At 43.8% G+C, this 21,475-nt stretch overlaps 1 protein-coding gene across 1 annotated transcript in view; it reads right to left on the reverse strand.

The window, feature by feature from the left end:
- Positions 1-16,306, reverse strand: part of LOC125284992 (AT-rich interactive domain-containing protein 1A-like) — an 18,825-nt gene extending 2,519 nt beyond the window's left edge. The window contains 1 exon segment of the mRNA XM_048229175.1: positions 15,109-16,306. Coding sequence (XP_048085132.1) covers positions 15,109-16,008 — 900 coding nt within the window. The 5' untranslated portion in view covers positions 16,009-16,306.
- Between the last annotated feature and the right edge of the window lie 5,169 nt (positions 16,307-21,475).

Raw genomic sequence — 21,475 nt, forward strand, 5'->3', positions numbered from 1 at the left:
CCTGGGAAAATACACACACGCGACAGGACATGTCTACAGCAGGGAGAGAGGGGGGGGGCAGACAGATAGAGAGAGGGAGAGGGAGAGAGAGATCCAAAAGTACTGACAGCATCGCACAGACGCACACACACCTTGTGTATGAGAGAAGAGAGCAAGACAGAGGGCAAGAGAAACATCACCGCAAGTATCGAATAGCAAGACACACACACACACACACTCCTTTGTATTGCAAGAGGCATTCCATATTCTCCCACTCTCCCTCAATCTTCCTTTCTCCGTCTATCCCTGGCACTCTCCCTCACTCAAACCTGCACCTCCACCTGCTAATGGCCATTCATCTTCTGCACCTCCACCTGCTAATGGCCATTCATCTTCAGCACCTCCACGACTGGGTGTTGTGACTGCACTGCTGCTTTATGTACGTAAGGCACCTCCATGTTGCCCTGAGTGTAGGCCTACATTATGGAACATGCCGTAGAAATACAACTTGACTTTACAACTCTTGCTCGCTTCTCATTCACAGCACTCTTCCAACTATCTGTTGCATCTCTCTCTCTCTACTGTCCTCTCTCTCCAGCAGGTCTGTGCTCTCCTGCCTACACTGTTCGAGCTCCTCACTGAGGTCCTGTCTGTGAAAACCATCAGCCTTCTCCAGGTCTGACTACCAGCTGGAGCTGAACAGAACTGAAGTTCACACAACTTTTAAAACACACATATGCAAGGCAAGCACACACTCACTACACTCACAGCACCACCGACCGCAAGCATCACAATGAAGAGAGTTTGGCATTTTATGGCTTTGTAGTTCTGCCCGTCAAAACCAAGCCACTTTCTCAGCCAAAACTAACCACTAATTACTTCGGTTCCCAGGCTTACAGACACACAAACACACGCACACACACAGAGAGAACACATGCTGGACCTGCGGAGGACCACTGTACACACACATACACACACATACACACACGAGTGGAGGACCACTGCACACCTGTGGAGGGCTATTTATAGCAGGAGAGAGAGGCAGAGCAAGGGCAGGGCAGGGAGCCCATCACTGTAAGCACTCCCAGTTGCACACGTCTGAAGTCTGGCCAGGCCAGGAGCAGGAGCAAGAGCAGGCACCCCCGCCTCACTTATAAAGCCAACCTGGCACCGCATGAATGACAGGGAGGGTGGGTGGGTGGGTGTGTGTGTGTGTGTGTGTGTGTGTGTGTGGAGAGGATGTGTGTGAAGGGGCATGCACTGCCAAAGGGTTTGAAACCCGGTCACATAGTGAGAGCCATATGCAAGGTGCAAAGAGAATTGGAGTCAGACACACACACACACAGGAAGGGAATTTGATAGAACACACACACATACACACTCGCAGAAACAGAAACACACTCCAGTCCAGAATTTGCTTCCAGCCTAAGGGGCTCGCAGCTTCTCCAAGTTCATGACTGAAGGGGCTTGTGAGCCTGTGTGTGTGTGTGTAAGTGTGTGCGTAGGGGTCGGGGCAGGGTGTCTGTGGGGAGACCACAGACTGCTGCGGGCTCGGCTGTCCTGACCTCTGATGCACTCCTGACCCAATCAGAGAGAGAGAGAGAGAGATGGGTGACGTAACAACCATCTCCCATCGCCCTGTCTGTCACTCACCAGGAGTCGCCATGACAACTCCCAAGTGGCCTTATGAATAAAACAGGGGTGGACTCACAGGTGCACTGTGGCCAGAGGTAGCCTAGCACTCCCAGGTCTACTGCTAATGCAAACACTGCAACTTTAGCCTGAGTGCAGCTCCGTGGGGAGCAACAGCTAATGGTCGTCTTTTAATTACAAAAACAACACCTAAGGCTGCATTAGAAGCAAGGCTAGATTAGATTCAGGGTTATGGTCCTTGTGTAGAGCGAAAAGCACAGAAATACAGTTACAGGAAAAATAACCAGACAACCAATCAACACTACTTTAATTTTGCAAAATCAAACGAAACACTGATCCTGGTGATGTACTTGCACCGCCAACTTTGTTTGGTCTAAATGCAGAAATAACAATTTATAGAAAAATTATCAATACCTCCACTCATGGTCTCCATCCACTGTAACAGTGTGAAAGACAATGTGGTTAACATTATGCACCAAAAGTAGAAAGTAGAAAGTACCAGCTATATATATATATATATATATATATATATATATATATATATATATTTTTTTTTTTTTTTTTTTTTTATTATTTTTTTCCCCCAGGCTACTGCATGCTAGGCCAGCTCCTTAACCACTACGCTACCACCACCCAATTTCCCCATCTCCATTAGTTATGAATTAAGTGAAGGCCTAACCAACATGCTAGTAATGGTTAGCTAGGCCCATCTCCACCAGTAATGAATTTAAGTGAAGGCCTAACCAACTTGCTAGCGATGGTTAGCTCTTTGTGAGCATTAACTAGACTCTGGCTATGAACAGAAACAACAAGACAAACTGTACCGTTACCTTTTTCTTTTATCTGCTGTGTACCTTTGCTAAATTAATTGTCAATATGTTCCTCAGTAGAGGACGGTGTTGCAAATATTCACAATAGTGCTATTAAGTACATGTACTAAATGCAAATATTAACTAACTCTAGTGCTTTTAAGAAGAGTCTGCAAACAAAGCTACCACGAAAGCTGTGGCTAAGCCATCTCCAAAACACTGCAAAGTTGCCAACAACAAGCTTTTGCAGAGAAAGACTTTTTTAAGCCATGTCGATGCCTATCCTGACGGAGGTCCATTAGCAGGAATCTTTGAGGTGCTGTTCAGGCCTCGACTTCATCGATCATGATGTGATGACGTCAGCGTCCTCTGTTAAGTGAGTGAGTCCACCGATTTCCCTGAGCCATCAATTTTCCATAACCATCTACCATTTCTTACTCGTGAGGAGTGATCAACCTGATTAAATTATGATAGCCAACTAATATGACCTGCCAGTTAAACAAATGGATGAACATGACTATGACTGTGTGCATCCGGCCTTCATCATCAGCATCAGACTGGACAGTCAAGAGATGAAAACAAACCAAAAGCTGGTCCGGACCTTAACAAGAGAAGAGAGAAAAAAAAATAAAACTGCACTGCTGTGTTTCATGGCTGATGTATGAGATTCATGCTTTGATTCACACACATCATCGATGGGGTCCTTCAGACTGGGCAATTATACATACAGGACTCAGCCAGCCATCCAGTACTCAGCCAGACTTCTGGCGCATTCTAGCAGCACGTTAATCAGTTTGCTTTTTTGCCAACACTTCAAGACTGCTTAGGTCATTTGGTATATTTCAATTTAAATGTTTTTGAATGTTTTGTTTAAATGTATTTTTGAAGTCTTTAAAAAAAATGTTTAAAAAAATTCTATTAACTTTTATGTTTGAGATAAGGGCATTGGAGAATGGTGCAATACTACACACACACAGCAGCCTCTTCTCGTAGTCACACACACCCGTGTGCTCCATTTCTCTGATGTACTAGTCACTGTCTTTCTTGTTCCCTTCCCTCCTCCCCGAAAAATAAATAAATAAATGCAATTAGCACATGGCTAATCTGCATAAAGGGAAGCCCACACACCCACACACACACACACACACACACACTTGGCAGATCAACTCACAATCCTATGGTTTGTCAAAGGAGGGGGTGGGGACAGCTTTGGGGAAGGAGGGTGCTTGTGTGTGTGTGTGTGTGTGTGTGTGTGTGTGTGTGTGTGTGTGTGTGTGTGTCCTGGCTGGGCCTGTGCTTGATAGCAGAGATAGAGGAGACTGCGGCGGTGGTGGCGGCGGGTCGCACAGATGGGCTGAGGGCAGACGATAAACAACGGCTGCTAATATAATCCCCATGCCTGGACACATGGCCCAGAGCTCTGTGGCGCATCACACGCACGCTGATGTTGTTATTCACAACGCAGAAACACACACTCTTTTGCCTCTTTGCTGAGTTATGACACACAGACACAAACACACACACACACACACACACACACACACACTTTTAGTATCTGGCAGTGCACATGTCAACAGTATCCTGCAAGGTATGCTGACTGACCAACATGCCTGGGAATTTATCCTCTAATGCCGCCTTCCACATCCTGCGACAACACGGTCACACAAATCCAGTTCCCTGTGCAATCCCACAGATCACAGATGACACAGATTTCTTCTGTCTTTAAGCCACATTTAAGCCAAGAGCTCTTCACAACAAAATCATTTCAAAGCAGCCTCCAGAAACTAACTCCAAAGTGTTTTCACAAAAAAGAAGAAAAGAAAACGTTCCAGTTCTCTAAGGGATCAGATAAACAAATTACACATACCCTTTACAATAATATAACAACCAGACCTTGATTTGTGGTTTACATTAACCAATGGGACATTCAGCAAAAGTAATTTGGTAAAACACTAAGGCCATGGAAATCCCGGCTAGTATGTTCGCCAGGAATTAATAACCATTAGCATCTAAAGCAAAAATGTTAGCCAGGAAAACCCAAGCCCATCAAGGCTAAAATGTTAGCTGAGAAAAGCCATACCCATCTAGGCTAATGTGTTAACCAGGGCAACAATACCCGTCTAGGTGAATGTTTGCCAGAACAACCCATACCCCACTAGGCTAATATGTAAGCAAGGACAACCCATACCCCACTAGGCTAATATGTAAGCAAGGACATCATTCTTGGCTTATATATGTTAGCAAGGACAACAATACATATCCATAGTAGGCAAATATGTTAGCAAGGACAACACATATCCATCTTGGCTAATATGTTAGCAAGGACAACACATATCCAGGCATTTAGGCTAATACGTTAGCAAGGACAACATCCATCTTGGCTAATATGTTAGCAAGTACAACACATATCCATCAAAGATATGTTACCTCAGAAAAACCAGGCCAAAATGTAAGTCGCAACAACCCAAACCCAACCAGGTTAATATATATATTAGCCAGGAAAAGCCAAACCCATTCCAGGCTAATCATTTAGCCAGGGGAGCTGCTACCCATAACTGAAGGAAAAGGAGCCGTTAGGAAGTGGTGGGAGTATGCAAATCCTGAGGGAAGACCTGATGCTGCATCAGCAGATGAGTGGAACGGTCATAACTGTTCAAGAGCCTGAGAGCTCATGGCGACTAAAGAGTTAGCAGGAAAAGAGTGCCAACACCATTCTTAGCGCAAGCAGTCTTGCATAGCCACATGGCACTCGTACTGTACAACTGGAGACAACTGACTATGCATACAGACTGCATGACCACCACCCAGCCAAAACTCTTTTCACCTCCAAACCTTCTAATCGGGCCGAGAAGCAGCCAGCATTCCGATGTTTGACTCTTCGCACAGGGGACATAAACAGTAGTGCAGAACTTCAAATATCACTTAGGATCAGAGCATACATCTTGAATTCTGAGACTACAATTTCATTAAATCTGACAGATTTCAGGATTGCTGCCCGTGAGATCTGAATGACACCATGCAGCTGGTCTTGCATAAACTCTTTAAAAGCGAAGATTACTTCAAGGAATGTAGTCAACGTCAACGGCCAGCACTTATGTGGTCAGTTTGACGTAACAGCATGTTGACTTTGTGAACAAGACGCCAATATGTACAATTTCAAATCAAATCATTGCCTGCTTCTGTGAAGGTGTTCCTTATATTTTTAGAACCTGTCATTCTTTGGAGGTTTATGCAATGGCTTAGAAACCGAACAAGTTCTGCTTTGCCTGAAAATCCAATTCATTAAATCAGTTGTACCTTGACACTGGTTTTAAACGACCCAGCTAAACAAATCAGATCATTTATGCAAGAGAGGAGAAACCTTGATGAAAGCCCAATTTAGCAAATAAAGAAAGGAGGAAAATAAAAAAATAAATAAACAGAGGGAGACATCAGTGTTACAATGGTCCCCTACTTTATCCATCACATCGCATTCCATTCACATCGCATTCCATAACACACCCATTGGTCATGGCTAAAGCCCTGGCTGGCATACAAACACGCCATACCTACAAACACGCCATACCTACTAACTCTCCACACTGGCACTGACTGTTAAAGGGTTACTCGCACACTCACACTCCATTGTCTCAAACCAGGGGAAAAAATGATGTTGATATGCAATATTTAATTTTTAAGAAAAGAACACAAAATGAGAATGTGGCATGAAAGAAAAATAGCTTTTACATTTCCATATAGCACGTCTCTCATAGCTCAGTATTGACACGTGGCATATCACATCTAAAGTTCAACACGTCTCCCACACTGCTGCATACATCAAGCGTTGACATTTCTCCAAACATAATGAAGATCGCGCGCATGAATATGTGTGTGTGTGTGTGTGTGTGTGTGTGTGCCGCGTGTGAGTGTGTCGCGTGTGAGTGAGTGCGTGTGTGTGTGTGTGTGGCGAGTGTGTGTGTGTGTGTGTGTCGCGTGTAAGTGAGTGAGTGCGAGCGTGTGTGTGTGTGTGTGTGTGTGTGTGTCGCGTGTGTGTGTGTGTCTGTGTGTGTGTCTGTGTGTGTGAGTGAGTCGTGTGTGTGAATGAGTGAGAGAGTATGTCGCGTGTGAGAGTGTGTCGTGTGTGTGTGTGTGTGCATGTTGCGTGTGAGTGTGTGTGTGTGTGTGTGTGTGTGTGTGTGAGAGTGAGTGTGCGTGTCACATGTGAGTGTGTGAGTCGAGTGAGTGTGTGTGTGTTGCATGCAAAAACTGAGTGAGCGTGTGTGTGTCTGCTTCCATGTTGGAAATACGCCGCTCAAAAAGCAAAGCATACCATCTCCGTCTATGTTAAGGCTGTGACACCAACACGATTATCGGCCGTTGGACGTCGTCGGACAGTCTAGCGAGGTCGGTGACTCGAGTCTGGGGTGTTCCGGTGTGTTCCGTGCAGTCATCAGTCGGAAGGAGCTGTCGCCGTTCATTTTGGCCGATTTGACTTGTCGAATCAGTGGGCCAGTGGGCAGTCTGATTCAATGACCAATCGGATTGGTGGAGTGCTAGCCCTTGACCATTTCGGATTATGACCATTAGCCCTACATTCAGCGATGTAAGTTATGAACACATTTTCTACAAGCCAAATGCATTCCAACATTGAAATTGTGTTTTCAAACTAAATAAATAAATAGAAAAAAATAACTTTGTGATCAGTCACTGTCTCAGCAAAGCTGTTGTGCAAAACCACCTGTTCTCAAAGGCTCTAGACCCAGAGATGGTTGATAAACTATCCTAACATATTTTTGCTAGAACTACAATACCACAAAGTTGCTGAACTCATGTTATTTCAGGTTAGTTTGCAATACAAATTTAACCTAAATCCGTAGCTGCTACCTAGCTAGCTGCTACCTAGCTATTTATATTTTCTTATTGTTTAATCATAGAAGTCCAAAATTAGTCCACTGGTTAATCCTTTTATGATGATCTTGGTAACTTGACAATCATTTAGTGCCGCCTGCTGTTATGGAGACTTATTATGTCTCGCGCAAGCACAGACCGTACACTCAAGTCGGCGTCGCTCCAGTGTGTTCCGAGGCACTTTTTTGACTGTCTTGGGGAGACGGGAGCCGTCTGATAAGTCCGACTGCCTTTTCTGACGACGGTCGGCATGGAGTTGGTCTCTGAACCCGACTCAAGTTAACAAGGGGTCACACAATATATGGTGCCTGTCTGTGTGAATGGCAATGTGTGCACATTTTAGCCTTCCTTAAGAGTCAGCAGTTAGACAGAAAGAAAGAGCATGCAGGGTTAAAAGACAGGGTGCAGGGGAAAGAAAGAGAAAGCAGAAAACAAGCAGTGCAGAGAAATGAAATAAATAAAGAGAAGTCATTGGGGAGGGGGAAAGAGAGACGGTGTGTGTGTGTGTGTGTGTGTGTGTGTGCGCATGCTTGTGGGGGGGTGACTTGTGTATGCGCGTATAAGTGGCCTGGTCAGGGGCAGTGTGAGCGAGAGGCCAATTTGCACTGTGTGCCTTGGGCTTGGGATGAGACACACACACACACACGCACCCCCTACTTTGCCGCCGTCTCCATCCCCCTACCCCCCGCCGTTCCTGAAAAGACGGATTGCTGACGGCACGTGGAGCGTGAGCAGGTCAGAGCAGCTCCTGAGGCGTTCACTGGGAGACACACACACACACAAAGCCACTGGCCTGCGACAGAGGATCATTCACAAAAAGGGGGGGGTGGACACCAAACTCACAGAGTCCTGACACACACACACACACTCACAGTGAGGCAGCATGTGCAAAGGCATTACTCAGCAGTCAGACAGTAGTAGCATGGCTGAGTGTGCATCTGTGTGTTAAGTGTGTGTGTACAGACACACACCCCTTCATCAGCTCACTGGGCCATGTGCAGGACGGGCGCCACTCTCAGAAGCACAGGCGTCTCACAACAAAAACACGGCATTAAAAATGCATTGCAATTTATGCACACATGGAGACACACAAACACACACATGTAAACATGTCTAAAAGCAACCCAACTCCACTGCTTACACTTATAAACATTTTAAAAACCTACAGAAAACACTACGTAAATCTACAACTGCGATTAGACAAACAAATTTCATCAATCAGGGGCATTTTATTTTGCATTTCACTTAAAGTACAACTAAACATGGAATTGTGACCACTATCTACAATTTCATGACATGAAAGGCCAAGGCTTTATTGGTCCTTTTTCCATGCTGGAAACGGGAAAGCTAGACATGGCACATAGGCCTAGGGCTCTCCGACAGGGTCTTTCAATCATGGAGTCACTCAGTCCAATGAACACCCAAGCATTTGTGACTGTTCTAACAAGGTTTCAAAACAAATAAAATAAAGCATAAAAAGCAACAGTATGCTAATATATCACCTATGCCAAACAAAACAACAGTGTGGCTGGTTGAGTAGACCTAACTAGACAGTAACTGCACGCCCATGCACATCTGATCTCCTGCAGCAAGCAACGCGGTTTTCACTGAGGTTAACAAGCACTCCTTACAGACTCTGGCCAAGAGCACTTTGTGTGGTTCATTCTGGGCCATATTCAGGTATTTATATTTTTGGATCCAGCCCGGGCAGTTATTTTTATGACCCTGTGCTGATGTGCCAACTGGCCTTTATGGCATGAGAGACGATGATGCAATGTGGACAACACGTCTGGCATCACTTTTAAAGTACAGGATGGGTGACATTTCAACTATGTAATACTTTAATTGCTTTTGGCCCATCGCTTTAAATTTATAGGCCAATGTGGAATCTTGACACAATAATAATGTCAGCAAGGGAGGCACCAATTATTAAATTCTGGGTCAATACAGATATTTAGAATAAAATTTTGTTCAATAGCAAATGACTGATATTTTTCTATTTGTTCACATTTCCATTGTTAATTATACACTTAAGTGGTAGAGAAACAAAAATATTCAAAAACATTCATATATTTCAAATATTCATATACGACTGAAGCATGTTTAAAAAGTCTTTCAGCATTTCACAGCACCATCTCACACACAGATATTGCAGAATTGATGCAACATGATAAAATTTTAAAAATATATTTGGCCACTGCCAAGGGTAGATTATTTTATTTGCAAATAGCCGATACCAGTCAACAAGGCCAATACCGATTAGGCCGATATATTGGTGCATTCCTACTGTAAGCAGTTCTGTTTTCTGCTGATGCATTCAAAGAAACTCAACTTCCCAGAACCCCTTTGCTCACACATTCTGGGTCATATTTCTTTGAACTGTGCAACGACAGTAAGTCTATGCAGACGTTTTGACGATTTGTACACAAAACGACACAGCAGGTCAGGCATCTATCTGCTTTTGCCTGATCCTCACTTTGTCTATAACTACAACCATAACAGCAGGAGCAGATAACTACTGAATGTCCCTCCGATCAATATTCAGCACGTCTCTGACCAAATGAAAACAACCGTGCAATTTGCTCACTGGCAGCTTTGGGGGAGGGAAGTCAAACATGCTGTTCTCACGGTCGTTGTTGTGTTTGCTCGCACGTTTTCACAAGCGGGAGAGGTCTGCCTGCTTCTCAGGAAGCATCTTCCTGAAGAAGCAGCACTGGCAGCCCACTGTCAAGATAACACTGATACCTGAAGACGTCAGACGCTGTCTCTCTGATTTAGCCCCGAGACTCTATTAAAACGTTGTAGCATGATTTAATAGCTCTTTAACACAACTCTTTTATTTCACCAGGACAAGTGTGTTGAAACTAATTAGCTGCCCACACACAGACACACATACTTGCACCCACACACACACACACACACACACACACACACACACAAGAGAGTGCAGTTCCACAGCAGAGCACAGGATTGGCTGGACTTTGATCAGTTGCCAAACATATCAGGGCCATCTCGTCCAACTCGAGTTCAACATGAAACTCCGTTCACTTTTCTCTCTCGCTCTCAGTCTCTCTTTGTAGCCTTATGTCAGCTTCATCTGGAGTTAGCCTATCTGAACCTTCACTGGACATGTGCACACATCCAATTGTAAACCCCGCAAAAGCAGGATCTTTGCTCCATACTATCTCTGTGATTCCACTGGCCAATGAACTGTTTATGTGAAGTGTTGTGCTAGAAAGCTCTGTTTCGCAACACAAGTTACATGTTACCTAAACCTGCTGTCCGAGATGGGCTGGTGGACCCCTTTACCAAGATAATTTGTTAGCATTAGGTACCAATCGAGATACAAACTGGAAAAAATTAGGGTAAGCTTTAGTCAAGTTGTGGACTATCTATAGGGAAGCCAGTTTTTGTGCAGTGGAACTAGGCAGCTCACTTATTATAGCAACATTTGCCCAACTGCTTACAGTAAAGTAGGCTAGCATGGCTAGCATGCAAACTGTTCACATTTAGAACAAAACACCACTCTGGCTCAAAAGGAACCTTGACAAGCTAAAGAAAATAGTATTAATTATGAACCACTCTGAATTATATGGTCTTTAAACATCCATACTGTGTTCATTTGAGCAAACAGTGCTTTGTATTGAAATATAATTTAATGCAGGAGTGCTGTGGATGTTGATTTGTGTAGCCTGCCTGCTTGTCCAGTTTCTTTTGTAGTATGTCAGTATGTAGAGTGAGCTTTTAAAAGAGATGTTTGTGTTGAAATAAATATACCAAGAAATTAACATTACATTTAATTTGCCCTCTTATGGGCATAATACGCCACAATAGATTTGAATTGATCAAGGTGGTAAAGTGTTTATTAAGAAGGAATGATCAAACATAAGTTCCGACAGCACTACATCCTACAACATAGAGGAAAAGCATCGATGTGGACCAGTTTATTCCACAGTGCACCAGAGACAAATACCCTCAGGGAAGAACATCGAATAATATATCCTCTGAATAAATACCCATGAGGGTCATTGACAACTGTATCACAAGGGTCACACCAGACATAGCGTACATCTTCTGACAAGCAACATTTCCGGCACAACAACGCGGCAGCACAGTAAATTTCACTGTCCCCAAATTCAGACGGTCGACCAGGCGAAACAAACTGTAGCCCTGTACAACAGGAGCAGTCAAATCAACTCAGCATGACTGGCATATGACATGTGACTACTCCCTTCCCACCTCTCCTTCAACACGAGAGTCACACACACACACACACACAGATAGAGCATGTCAAACAAGCAGGACACTTCTCAATGTTCTACTTGAGAAGCCAAGCCTGAGGTTGAAATGTCACACAACAAAAAAAGATTTTGAATGGGAGCTAAATGGTGTGTGGATCTCTTTTCCCTTGTGATCCTTTCATACTGGATCCTGCACCTGTCCAATTTTGGCCTGGGATGTGCATGGCCTTACTCTTCTACTATTCGAGAAGCCAGGCAGAATGAGGCAGACAAAAATTAGTTTTTTTTTATTTTAAAAAATACTTTTATAGAGTGTAATGCCCATTTTGATTAGTCGTACGCTGTGTAAACAACCATCAAGGTTTTTCAAAAGGCCTGCTGGGGAGATTCAATGTGAATCAATTAGTGTGTAATAATTCTCTAGATGATAATCGTTTGAGGGGGAAAAATACGTTTCCGGAGACATATTCTGGAGTGCAAGGAAGGCATTCAAAAGAATAGTGTTGATGAGGGCTCAAATCCCGCTCCAGCTCGAGTAATCACTGTTCCACAGAGACTCAGTCAGCCTATGAATATGAGAGGAACACACTGCACAGCACCATCACCAAACATCACATTACAACATCTAGAAGTGCAGAACAACTTTGTAAAGCTTGTTTGTAGGTATTTTGAAGGTATTTTGCTGTGAATAAAGCATGATTATTAGACTGAGGACAACCTTGTGGCCAAGTCATTTTAGAGCAAAACCTTGTTCCTAATTCAGGCAGCTACAACAGACTACTTTTAAGAGTGGCTGCAACATTTATGGCTTAACAAGGTAAAATTCACCCTGCGTAGAGGGTACACAATCACAAATGCAGATCAGATAGTGTACTTTCCCCACACACACACCAGTGCAGTTCAACAAATATACCTAAACAGTACACTGTATGTCGCATTCTCCCATCAGAATATGGAGAAATGATGCATCCTCAGCAATGTTCAAAATCACAGATGCATCCTCAATAGCTACTTGGGATTGCCTCTTCCAAGTAATCTTAGACATAATATCCATGATGATCTGTACTGACATCTATCTAGACTCACTATCAGAGTTGATTGTTGATGTAGGCCTACCCTAGTTGCTATTGCTGATATTATTGATAATGCACAACATATTTTTGTACTTCAGTCATTTTCAAAGCAGCCATCATTAAAAATATTATTATACAACTTAGTACATAAGTAGACTCATTATAGCATCTCTCCCATGTGATGGTAGGCAGGCGAACAGCAGGCCACAAATCAGTTTCCTTTATTTTCGAATCATTGTTGTAATCACTGAGCCAAGTAGGGGTAAAAAAAGAGAAAGAGAAGCAAAACACGCCTGCCAAAATGGGAAATACCAACTCAAAAGACAGAGAAGGCAGAAGTGTGGACTACTAGTTAAATGAAAGTCTGTGACTAACACATGCATCTTAAAGACAGGGAGAGCGAGACGGAGGGAGGGAAGGGGAATGGTGTGGGGGGGGGGGGCACTTGTTGACATGGTTACGCGACTTGAATGAGAGGAGGGAGGAGGGAAAAAAATTGTACACAAAGCAGTGACACTTGGCTGACACCTGGCCGGCATGTAAACACCGTCTCAGCTCAGTCAGTGGCAGAGCCACGTTGCCCTCTCTCGCTCCCCATCTCTCTTGCCGTCTCTCTCTATGCGCACTGGCTGTACCAGGAATTGCTTTCAACAGCCACAGAGTACCGACAGCAGTGGCCACACCTACTACAGCACTGATCTGGAATCATGTGAGTTACATACAGCAGCCGTGTTTTCCTCCAATCAGCCAAAATGCTAACATAGATAAACGAGCATGATTTCCTGCATTTATTAGTTCTTCGTTACTCAACCATGGATAATCGTGTGTGATGACTAGCCTCCATCATAAAACATCGAAAAATAATCCAACACAAGAATGTCAGAAAAGGACACAGACGTGTTGAAAATTAACTCACAAAAATGAATAGGTTTGGTGTCATCTTGCATATTCCTTATACGATGAACTGAAATGTCATACCTCACTTATATGAATGTCTATTACAGACAAGCTATGTGTGGAGCAAAGGTCCCTCTGCAGTGCAAGCAAACAAGTGTCCCCATGCATGCATCCAAATGCATTTGCCCATGATGTATACAAAAAAACGTTCAAACCCCCTTTTAAAATATATTCATTAAAAGACAATAAAATGAATGTTGCATAAACATCATCCCTTAGTCTTTGAAGCAAAGAATGCAAAGATAACACTTACATTCTCACCTGGACATTTATTATTCTTAAATCGTTATATCAAAATATACACTGCAGTGCTCACATCACAACGCTACTGTACAGTTCCAACTATGTCAACATTCGACGACATGCACCAAGACTGGCAATTTAATCAGTGCAAACCAAAATAACAGCCAGCTTCCGTTGAGGTACTTCAAAAGTATAGCAATGCAGATCATGGAAAGGTATAAGCATGTCCAAACATCAAACCGGGAAAACGTGTTTGTATAATTGTCTACCCTCTTCCAGTACTCCCGAGTTCCACCTCATCGGGGATTTTTACAGCATTACATTAGATGCAATTATAAATGGCCAGGAGCGGCGGAAGGCTAGCCAATCAGATCTCAGCTAGCATGTCAACCTAAGACCAACTGTCTCCTGCCTTTGACAGAAGGATTTTACCTCCATAATTCAAATCCCAAAGCAAAGCAGCAATCCGCACTTACTTACTCACATCACTGGTCGTGTTTGCCGAGCCTTCTTTCAGTCGCAAAGCATTCAAACCAAGGAATACAGGATTCTGATTAAATAATGCACATCGGAATACACTACAAAAAAGCGGTATAAATTATCAAAGGGTGTGAACCGTCACGACATGTGTTTACATACAATTAACGTTATGTTTGTTGGGATATTCAAGAAAACCATCGACAGCAAACAAGCATTGGGCGACAATGTTTTCAGTCACTGCGTTGGATCGCTTCTTTCTTGCTGCGTAGCTATGAAATATAAAACGATATAACCACATTAAATAACGAACTACAAACTATTCGTGGCATGCAAGCTTCACGCAGTCTCGACAGATCAGTACAAACACCATAAAGTTAGTTATGTTTGATACAGAGTGAAATATCTCAGAAAGCAAACGTGTAATTGCATTAATGCCGATTTTTTTGCTGCATACACAAATTCGTCCAGAAAAATCAACTTACTCCTCAATTTCGACCAGCAGGTCGAGCACGCACCTTTCACCCAAAGCAAGCCTTGTGTCCCCTAGACGTCCAGGCTCAAACAGTTTTGTCTAACGAAGGACTACAGGTTCGTTTGACTTTATAACTGCTTCTAAACTAGGTTGTGCTGAGGGAAAGCACAGAGGCAGCCATTTTAGACACACATAGAGACAATGGCAGAACCATAGCAATACAGTGCTCATTTCTATGGGAAGCTAAGGGCTAGTGTTACAACTGCTAGACTTCAGAGCTGAGAGAACCCTCCCAAAAGTGACAGAAAGTTTACCTGGTTTCTGCTAAGTGGTTGTCCCGAGTTTCCCGGGCTCATTGGAGATGGATGGTGGCTTCTTTGTTGCCAAGCCGGATGGCCCCCTCCATACTGACTAGTGCTTCCCATGTCTACTGGTCCCTTGCTAGCACCTTCTGGGTTGTTATAGTCACTTGGAGGATAGTTTTGGTAGCTCCTTGCAGAGCTGGGAGAGGTTAGAAGCTGGTTAAGAGTCGGGGTTGAGGTTGGTTGAGGGTTTCCCATGTTATATCTCTGATTGTTGTATGGGGCTACCATAGGTGTAGTTCCTCCAGTTGGCTGTTGCTTGCCTGGTTGCCCCCCAGCAGTCGGGGGCTGGTTGTTGCGCGGGGAACTCATGCCGTAGCCTTGGCCCTGATATGGAGTCCGATTTGGGTATGGGCTGTAGTTGTTAAAGTGGTTGGGGAAGCCGTGGTCATGCGAATTGGGCGGGTATGGGTCCATCATGCTGCCTGGCTGCACTGCCGGCCCCGCTGCAGCTGCCATGCTAGGGCTTTGTTGTCCGCCATGTTGATGAAAAGGGGCCCGGTTGTAGGGCTGGTTATAACCGTAAGGAGGTGGAGGAAAAGTACCCGGGTGGTGGTGAGCTATTCCCGGGTGGTTATTACCTTCAGCGCCCCCTGAATCATTCTGGTTATTATTATTGTTCACCCTAGACGAATTCCCGTTCCCGTTCTTCATGTCAGGATCCCCTCCTCCCCCTACATTTCCACCGTCGGCCCCGTCCTGCAGTTCTTTCTGCGCTGGAGATCCGCTGTCTGGTCCCGACTCTTTATTTTCCTGCTTTTCGCCCGCTGCCGAGTCTTCCTGTGGGTCCCGATCCGGCTTTTTAAGTTCGGATGGCGGGCTAGTGTTGAGAGTGGCGACGCTAGCGGCCATGATATCCCTCTCTCTCCCCCCTCTCTTTCACAGCGAGTCAGTCACTATGCCTCTCTGAATAGCATTGAATAAATACAATTATTTATAACAATGTACCCGTGTCCCGGATCATTCCCCCTACCTCCGGACCGAATCCGGCCTTCACTCCAGATTCCAATTCAAATAAAAAAGTTCCTGGAACCAAATAAATACAAATCCCGGGAATGAAATTAACCGACACAAAATGTGAGGGGGTTTCTCTCACAGAACGAGAGTATGAGCGAGGAACCGATCAAGCCAGCACGAGGCTCCGCGAGACACAGCCATTTTACTGAGGCGCGTGAGATGCAAAACACGGAGTGGAGTAGAACAGGGGATCGGACGCAGAAAATGACATGTTTGACTCTGAAGCTAAGATATAACATATTATGTGGAAAACAAATGTTACCTGCCATGTTGGCACATGTCCCATCTATAAGTATTTTAATAATTTCAAAGAATACTGGTTTAAGTGTGCTTTTCTTAACTAGGCATATTCTAGTAGGCTACATAGCCTAGTTCATAGGCTGCTAATACAGCTTTAGACTAACTGAAATTCCAAGTTCATGGTTCACGCTCAATGAAAAGCTTGAACCAGTTATGACTCTCTTTTGCATGTGGTGTGACCAAATGAGAGGGGTAGCTGCAGCATATGGCTTGATCTGTGAAGACTACAGCATGAAATTACAACCTGTGTGTGTGTGAGAGAGGGAGGGAGAGAAATGAAGGGGGGGGGGCTGAATGCAGGAAGTAGCCTAGCCTAGCCTACAGATTTTTAAAAAGTGAAACAGCTAACAAAATGGAAGGGAAATGTGGAAAGCCTCAAAAATCCACCTAAAGATGCTGCATCTACAAAATAGCACAATTATCCTCCAAAATCCTGTTTGCCATTGTATGTAGAGACACTGAGAAGACAGAAAGAAAAAGGAAAAACAGAAAGTAAATCAGATGAAAACAGCCATGCTTTCCTCCTTTGGTTCGCTGCTCTCTCTCTCTCTCTCTCTCTCTACACCTCTCTTTCTGTCTCTGCTTCTCTGTTCTCTCTCTTCCCCTCTCAGCTCAGTCTGTCTCACTCTCTTCCTCCCCACCCCCTCTGCCTGCCTCACGCTCTCGCTCGTTCGCTCTCGCTCTCCCAGCAGCAGTGGCGGCAGCTTCACTGCTCTTGCAAAAGCAGCAGAACTTTGCTATGTGAACGTGGGGGATGGGCAGAGCGCAGACAGCACAGCACAGCAAAGCAGAGCGCGGGCGCAGCACACACAGTACAGACAGCTCTCAGCGCCCCTATTCTCCTCTCTTCCCTGTACAGAAAACTAAGCACTGTTTCTGCCTAGCGCCTTGCACCCTGCCAACCTGACCTTCCTGCTCACAGTGGTAAAAAAGGTGGCACTAAGTTACCTTTTTATTTTAAATGGGGGCATAAAAAAGGGGAAACGGATAGCCTTAGATGAGCTACAGTTATTATACAAATACAGTTATATTTGTGTGTGTGTGTGTGTGTGTGTGTGTATGTGTGTGATGTCTTGGAAAGGATAGAGGGTCAGTGCTTGAATTATATCAGCCAAACTGAGAGTGTGGTGCTGTCAGAGAGTCAAGGAGATAAAGCGAGCATGAGAGAGGAGGGGGTTGGGAGTGAAGCACTGTTTCCTTTAGCATAAACTTGGTGTGGAACACAAGCAAGGGGGTTTGCTCTCCTCATCCACATCCCTATCCATCTGTAATATTTAGCTTCTTTGTTGTAGGTCTGTGGTAGGAGCAGCAGGACGAATAGCATTTTCTTCATGTAACAAACAAACCATAACAAGTAACTGTTTGCTATTGTAGAGTAAACATATAAATGCAAAAAAAAAACTATGGATGAATCCTTGTGAACAGATAAGAATTTAAATAGACAAATGAATTGCTATTATATGGTAAATGACATGCAGTCATTCATGCATAGTTTAAGCCAATCTGGGAGGAAAAAATCTTCTAAGTATTTTTTTATTTTTGCCTTCCCCAAATGATTATGGGATGTTATAACATAACTCAAGAACCCCCCAGATGTCCCTCCCCCTGTATTAGCCAAGATTGGTTTCCCCATCTCACTTACCCACACATCTCATTGGTTTGCTAATTAATTAAACAGACGTGTTACTCCCCAATCCCCTATCCCAAAGGTCTAATGGAAGATAAACTTCATTTTGGCCTTGTGTTGCTTCTCCCAGGCCACCCAATTCATCCTCTCAAATATCCACCCCTACGAGGGTTGGCGCTTTTCTTTAAATTAAGCGCCATAGCCAATAATAAAAGAGACGCTGCCCAGTGACACACCCTATCTGTTCAAGGCGGATGATTAAGCTCTGTTTACTCTGTTCCCTACAGTCGCCTTGCCATGAGGCTGACCATGATGCATTACCCTGGGTCCTGGTGCCACAATTCTGCCACGGTGGCTCCTCCACCACTGCCACCCCACCCCCTGCATACACACACACACACTAAGAATCTCATTCTTGGAGCACAGCCAAGAGAGAAGCAATCCCCAGAATCATTTTGCTTCTCCAGAACCCTCCAGAATTAAATTTCAAGAAGGCATCTTATGGCACATTGGGGCTATAAGCCTCCAAATCAGAGAGATACCTGTGGGTGTCAAATGACAGAGAAAGAAAGAGGGGAAAACAGAATGAAATTCAAATGAAAATCAGCTCCCAAATCTGTTTTAATGACATAATAACAGATGTACATGGACAAGCCTAAAGCAATATAAGTTGGAATGCCGATGATGACTTACATGGAAATGAAAGTTTAATTTTCTAATTCGATTTCATTTCATGAACAACTGAATCGAAGAACACTTCCATTAATGAACTGTGGCCAAATGTGCCATTTGCTCTCCTATGCAATAAGGGACTCCATGAGGTGTCAAGAGGGGCACTTGTAAATGTGCCTCTTCTTTGAAGATCAAGATTCTGTCATCAGATAATTTCATTATTATTGTTTCATTATTCTTTACCAAAGGTGGAGAAGCTGATGACAGTAAACACCAAGGTTATCACCAGACAGCATGGTAAGGCAAGGGGAATAAAAAATAGTGAACAATAAGAAAATTACATAGTTTTATATGTAATTGCCAAAATGTACCACTGTGTGGAAATTACCAGGTATACTTCAATTACATTAGAAGCTTAGTAGATGTACAAGTGGAGACAAGTAAAACAGCACTGTCGGACCAAACCGCAAGTTTCACTGACGTTGAATCAAAACCTTGTTACAGAAATATCTGAATGAAAGACACATTCCTTTGTCTCTGGCACTGGGTTGAAAACAACCACAACTCTTTTTTTTTTCTGCTGAATGAATCTGTAGTGGGTGAGTGAGAGTCTGCAACCTCAACCAAAGCAACCACATTACATTACAATACAGTCCCATAACTTTGCAGTTTCCTCTGGACAGGATAGAATTAAAGAGTTCACTGCGAGGGCTTATTAAACCACAACAAGTTTCCTCCACCCACCCTCCGATCATTTTAAGGAGGCAAAATTGTTATAAATAGTTTCCAGAAATAAAAGATGACCCGTAATTTCTGACCCTGCCAAGAAAGAGTCAGAGAATGTCAGGGCCAAGGAGAGTTAATTGATGATAGATCATTCAGATTTTTTTAATCCCCTGGGATCTTGTCTGGGAAGGGAGCCATTGGATTGCCAAGACAACCCAATAATGTGGACTGGAATTTCCTAACAAGTACGGAGTCAGGTTGGCAATCCAGGAATGCATCCTCTCTCTCTCTCTCTCTCTCTCTCTCTCTCTCTCTCTTTCTCAGTCCTCGTCTCTCTCTCGCACACACACACACAGAGGGAACTCACATTTCATCAATGCTCATTCACACGTTGTCTTGGATACACTGTCTGCACACATTACTACACACACACACACACACACACACAAAACCACGTGGACAAACAGCCCGAGCGAGACAGACACACACACACACACACACACACACACACAAACACAATAAGGAGCACAAAGCCTCAGCACACTTGGCCCGTGTCCAGCCGGTTGCCTGGTAGCGTAGGAGCGCTGACGGCCTAGAGTGTGGGGAGGAAGGAAGTACCACTCATCAGTGGACCGCAACAGGTCCGCCTCCCCTCTCATCCACCGCCCCCAACCCCCCCATCAGATAACGAGCACAGTGCCGGGTGGGTATCCCCAAAATTACAATGATTAGGCCATATGATCGCTGTGATTAAATCTAAGTGCTCGTAATAGTGAAGAGTGCTCTGGCAGCTCAATTGGCGGAGAAGCACTGAGGTTTGAATCACAAAAAACTGGAATTGTAAAAATTTATACCTCCTTGCATGCAATGTAAGTTGCTTTGGATAAAACGCCGGCTGAATTAATAATGTAAATGTGACTATCGGAGACTATAGCGGTACAGAGTATCCAAAGGAAGACAAAAAGTGTGAGAGGTGGTGAATGTCGATTTCACATATTTATGTAGCCTACAAATGTGCAGCATTTACTTAGGAAGTAAGTATTAGGAAGAAAAGCCAAAGATGTCCATTGTCTGGTCAAGGTATCTGACAAACAACAGTGTGTGTAGGAACTGATAGGTGTAAGAATGGGTGTTTTTCTAAAATTCATCACTCTCTATTCCAACAGGGACACATACAGTACGTAGTGGTCACCAAGTCCCAAAATTCCCAAGTTCCCAAAATCACAAAGTATGTAAATGCAAATTCCAGGATGACTCTTGGATGTCAAACGTGCAACTACAACATTCAAGTCTGTAAATAAACTTGACTGTTTGTTTAAAGAAGGGGTGACTCTCTAAACAGGGTTTTCCCCCTCTTAGAAGCAACACAACTGGTTGTCAAAATACATGCATGACACATGTGTGGTAAAGACTTGCACAGACATTTCACACTAACAGGGCAGCTACACCAGACGCGTAAATGAAGCCTTCCGTTCGCATTTTGTCTGCTGCAACAATTAGCTTCCACTATCATCAACGGAAGTAGCTACACTGGACGTGATAGTGGTGCGTACATTTAAAAAAAAAAAAATAGACCAGTCTTCTAAAGTGTTTTTTGCACGTTGCGAACGGAACGCTTCAGTTAGGCACCCGGTGTAGCTTCCCTGTAAAAATACATGATTAAGCATACAAGGTAGGTTATATAAAAACATTTTTCTTTTCTGTTATTGCATATGTTGTATATTGTATGGTTATGTTTACTTTTATATATAAATCCATAATATATATATAAAAAACTTTTATATATAAAAACTTTTATAAATAAATCCAACTGAATACAGGTGAATTTTACTCTTTACGCATGCAGTGGTATAGCCATTTTTCTAATCACAGGCCTCCTCACTGTCACTGGCCGCTGCACACCTTCACAGGAGGGGGAATAAAATCCCTCACGTCACCACACTTCCCACTGACAGCTTTATGGCAAAATGCTAAGTG

This window comes from Alosa alosa, chromosome 20, assembly GCF_017589495.1.
Source record: "Alosa alosa isolate M-15738 ecotype Scorff River chromosome 20, AALO_Geno_1.1, whole genome shotgun sequence".
NCBI classification, from domain to species: domain Eukaryota; kingdom Metazoa; phylum Chordata; class Actinopteri; order Clupeiformes; family Clupeidae; genus Alosa; species Alosa alosa.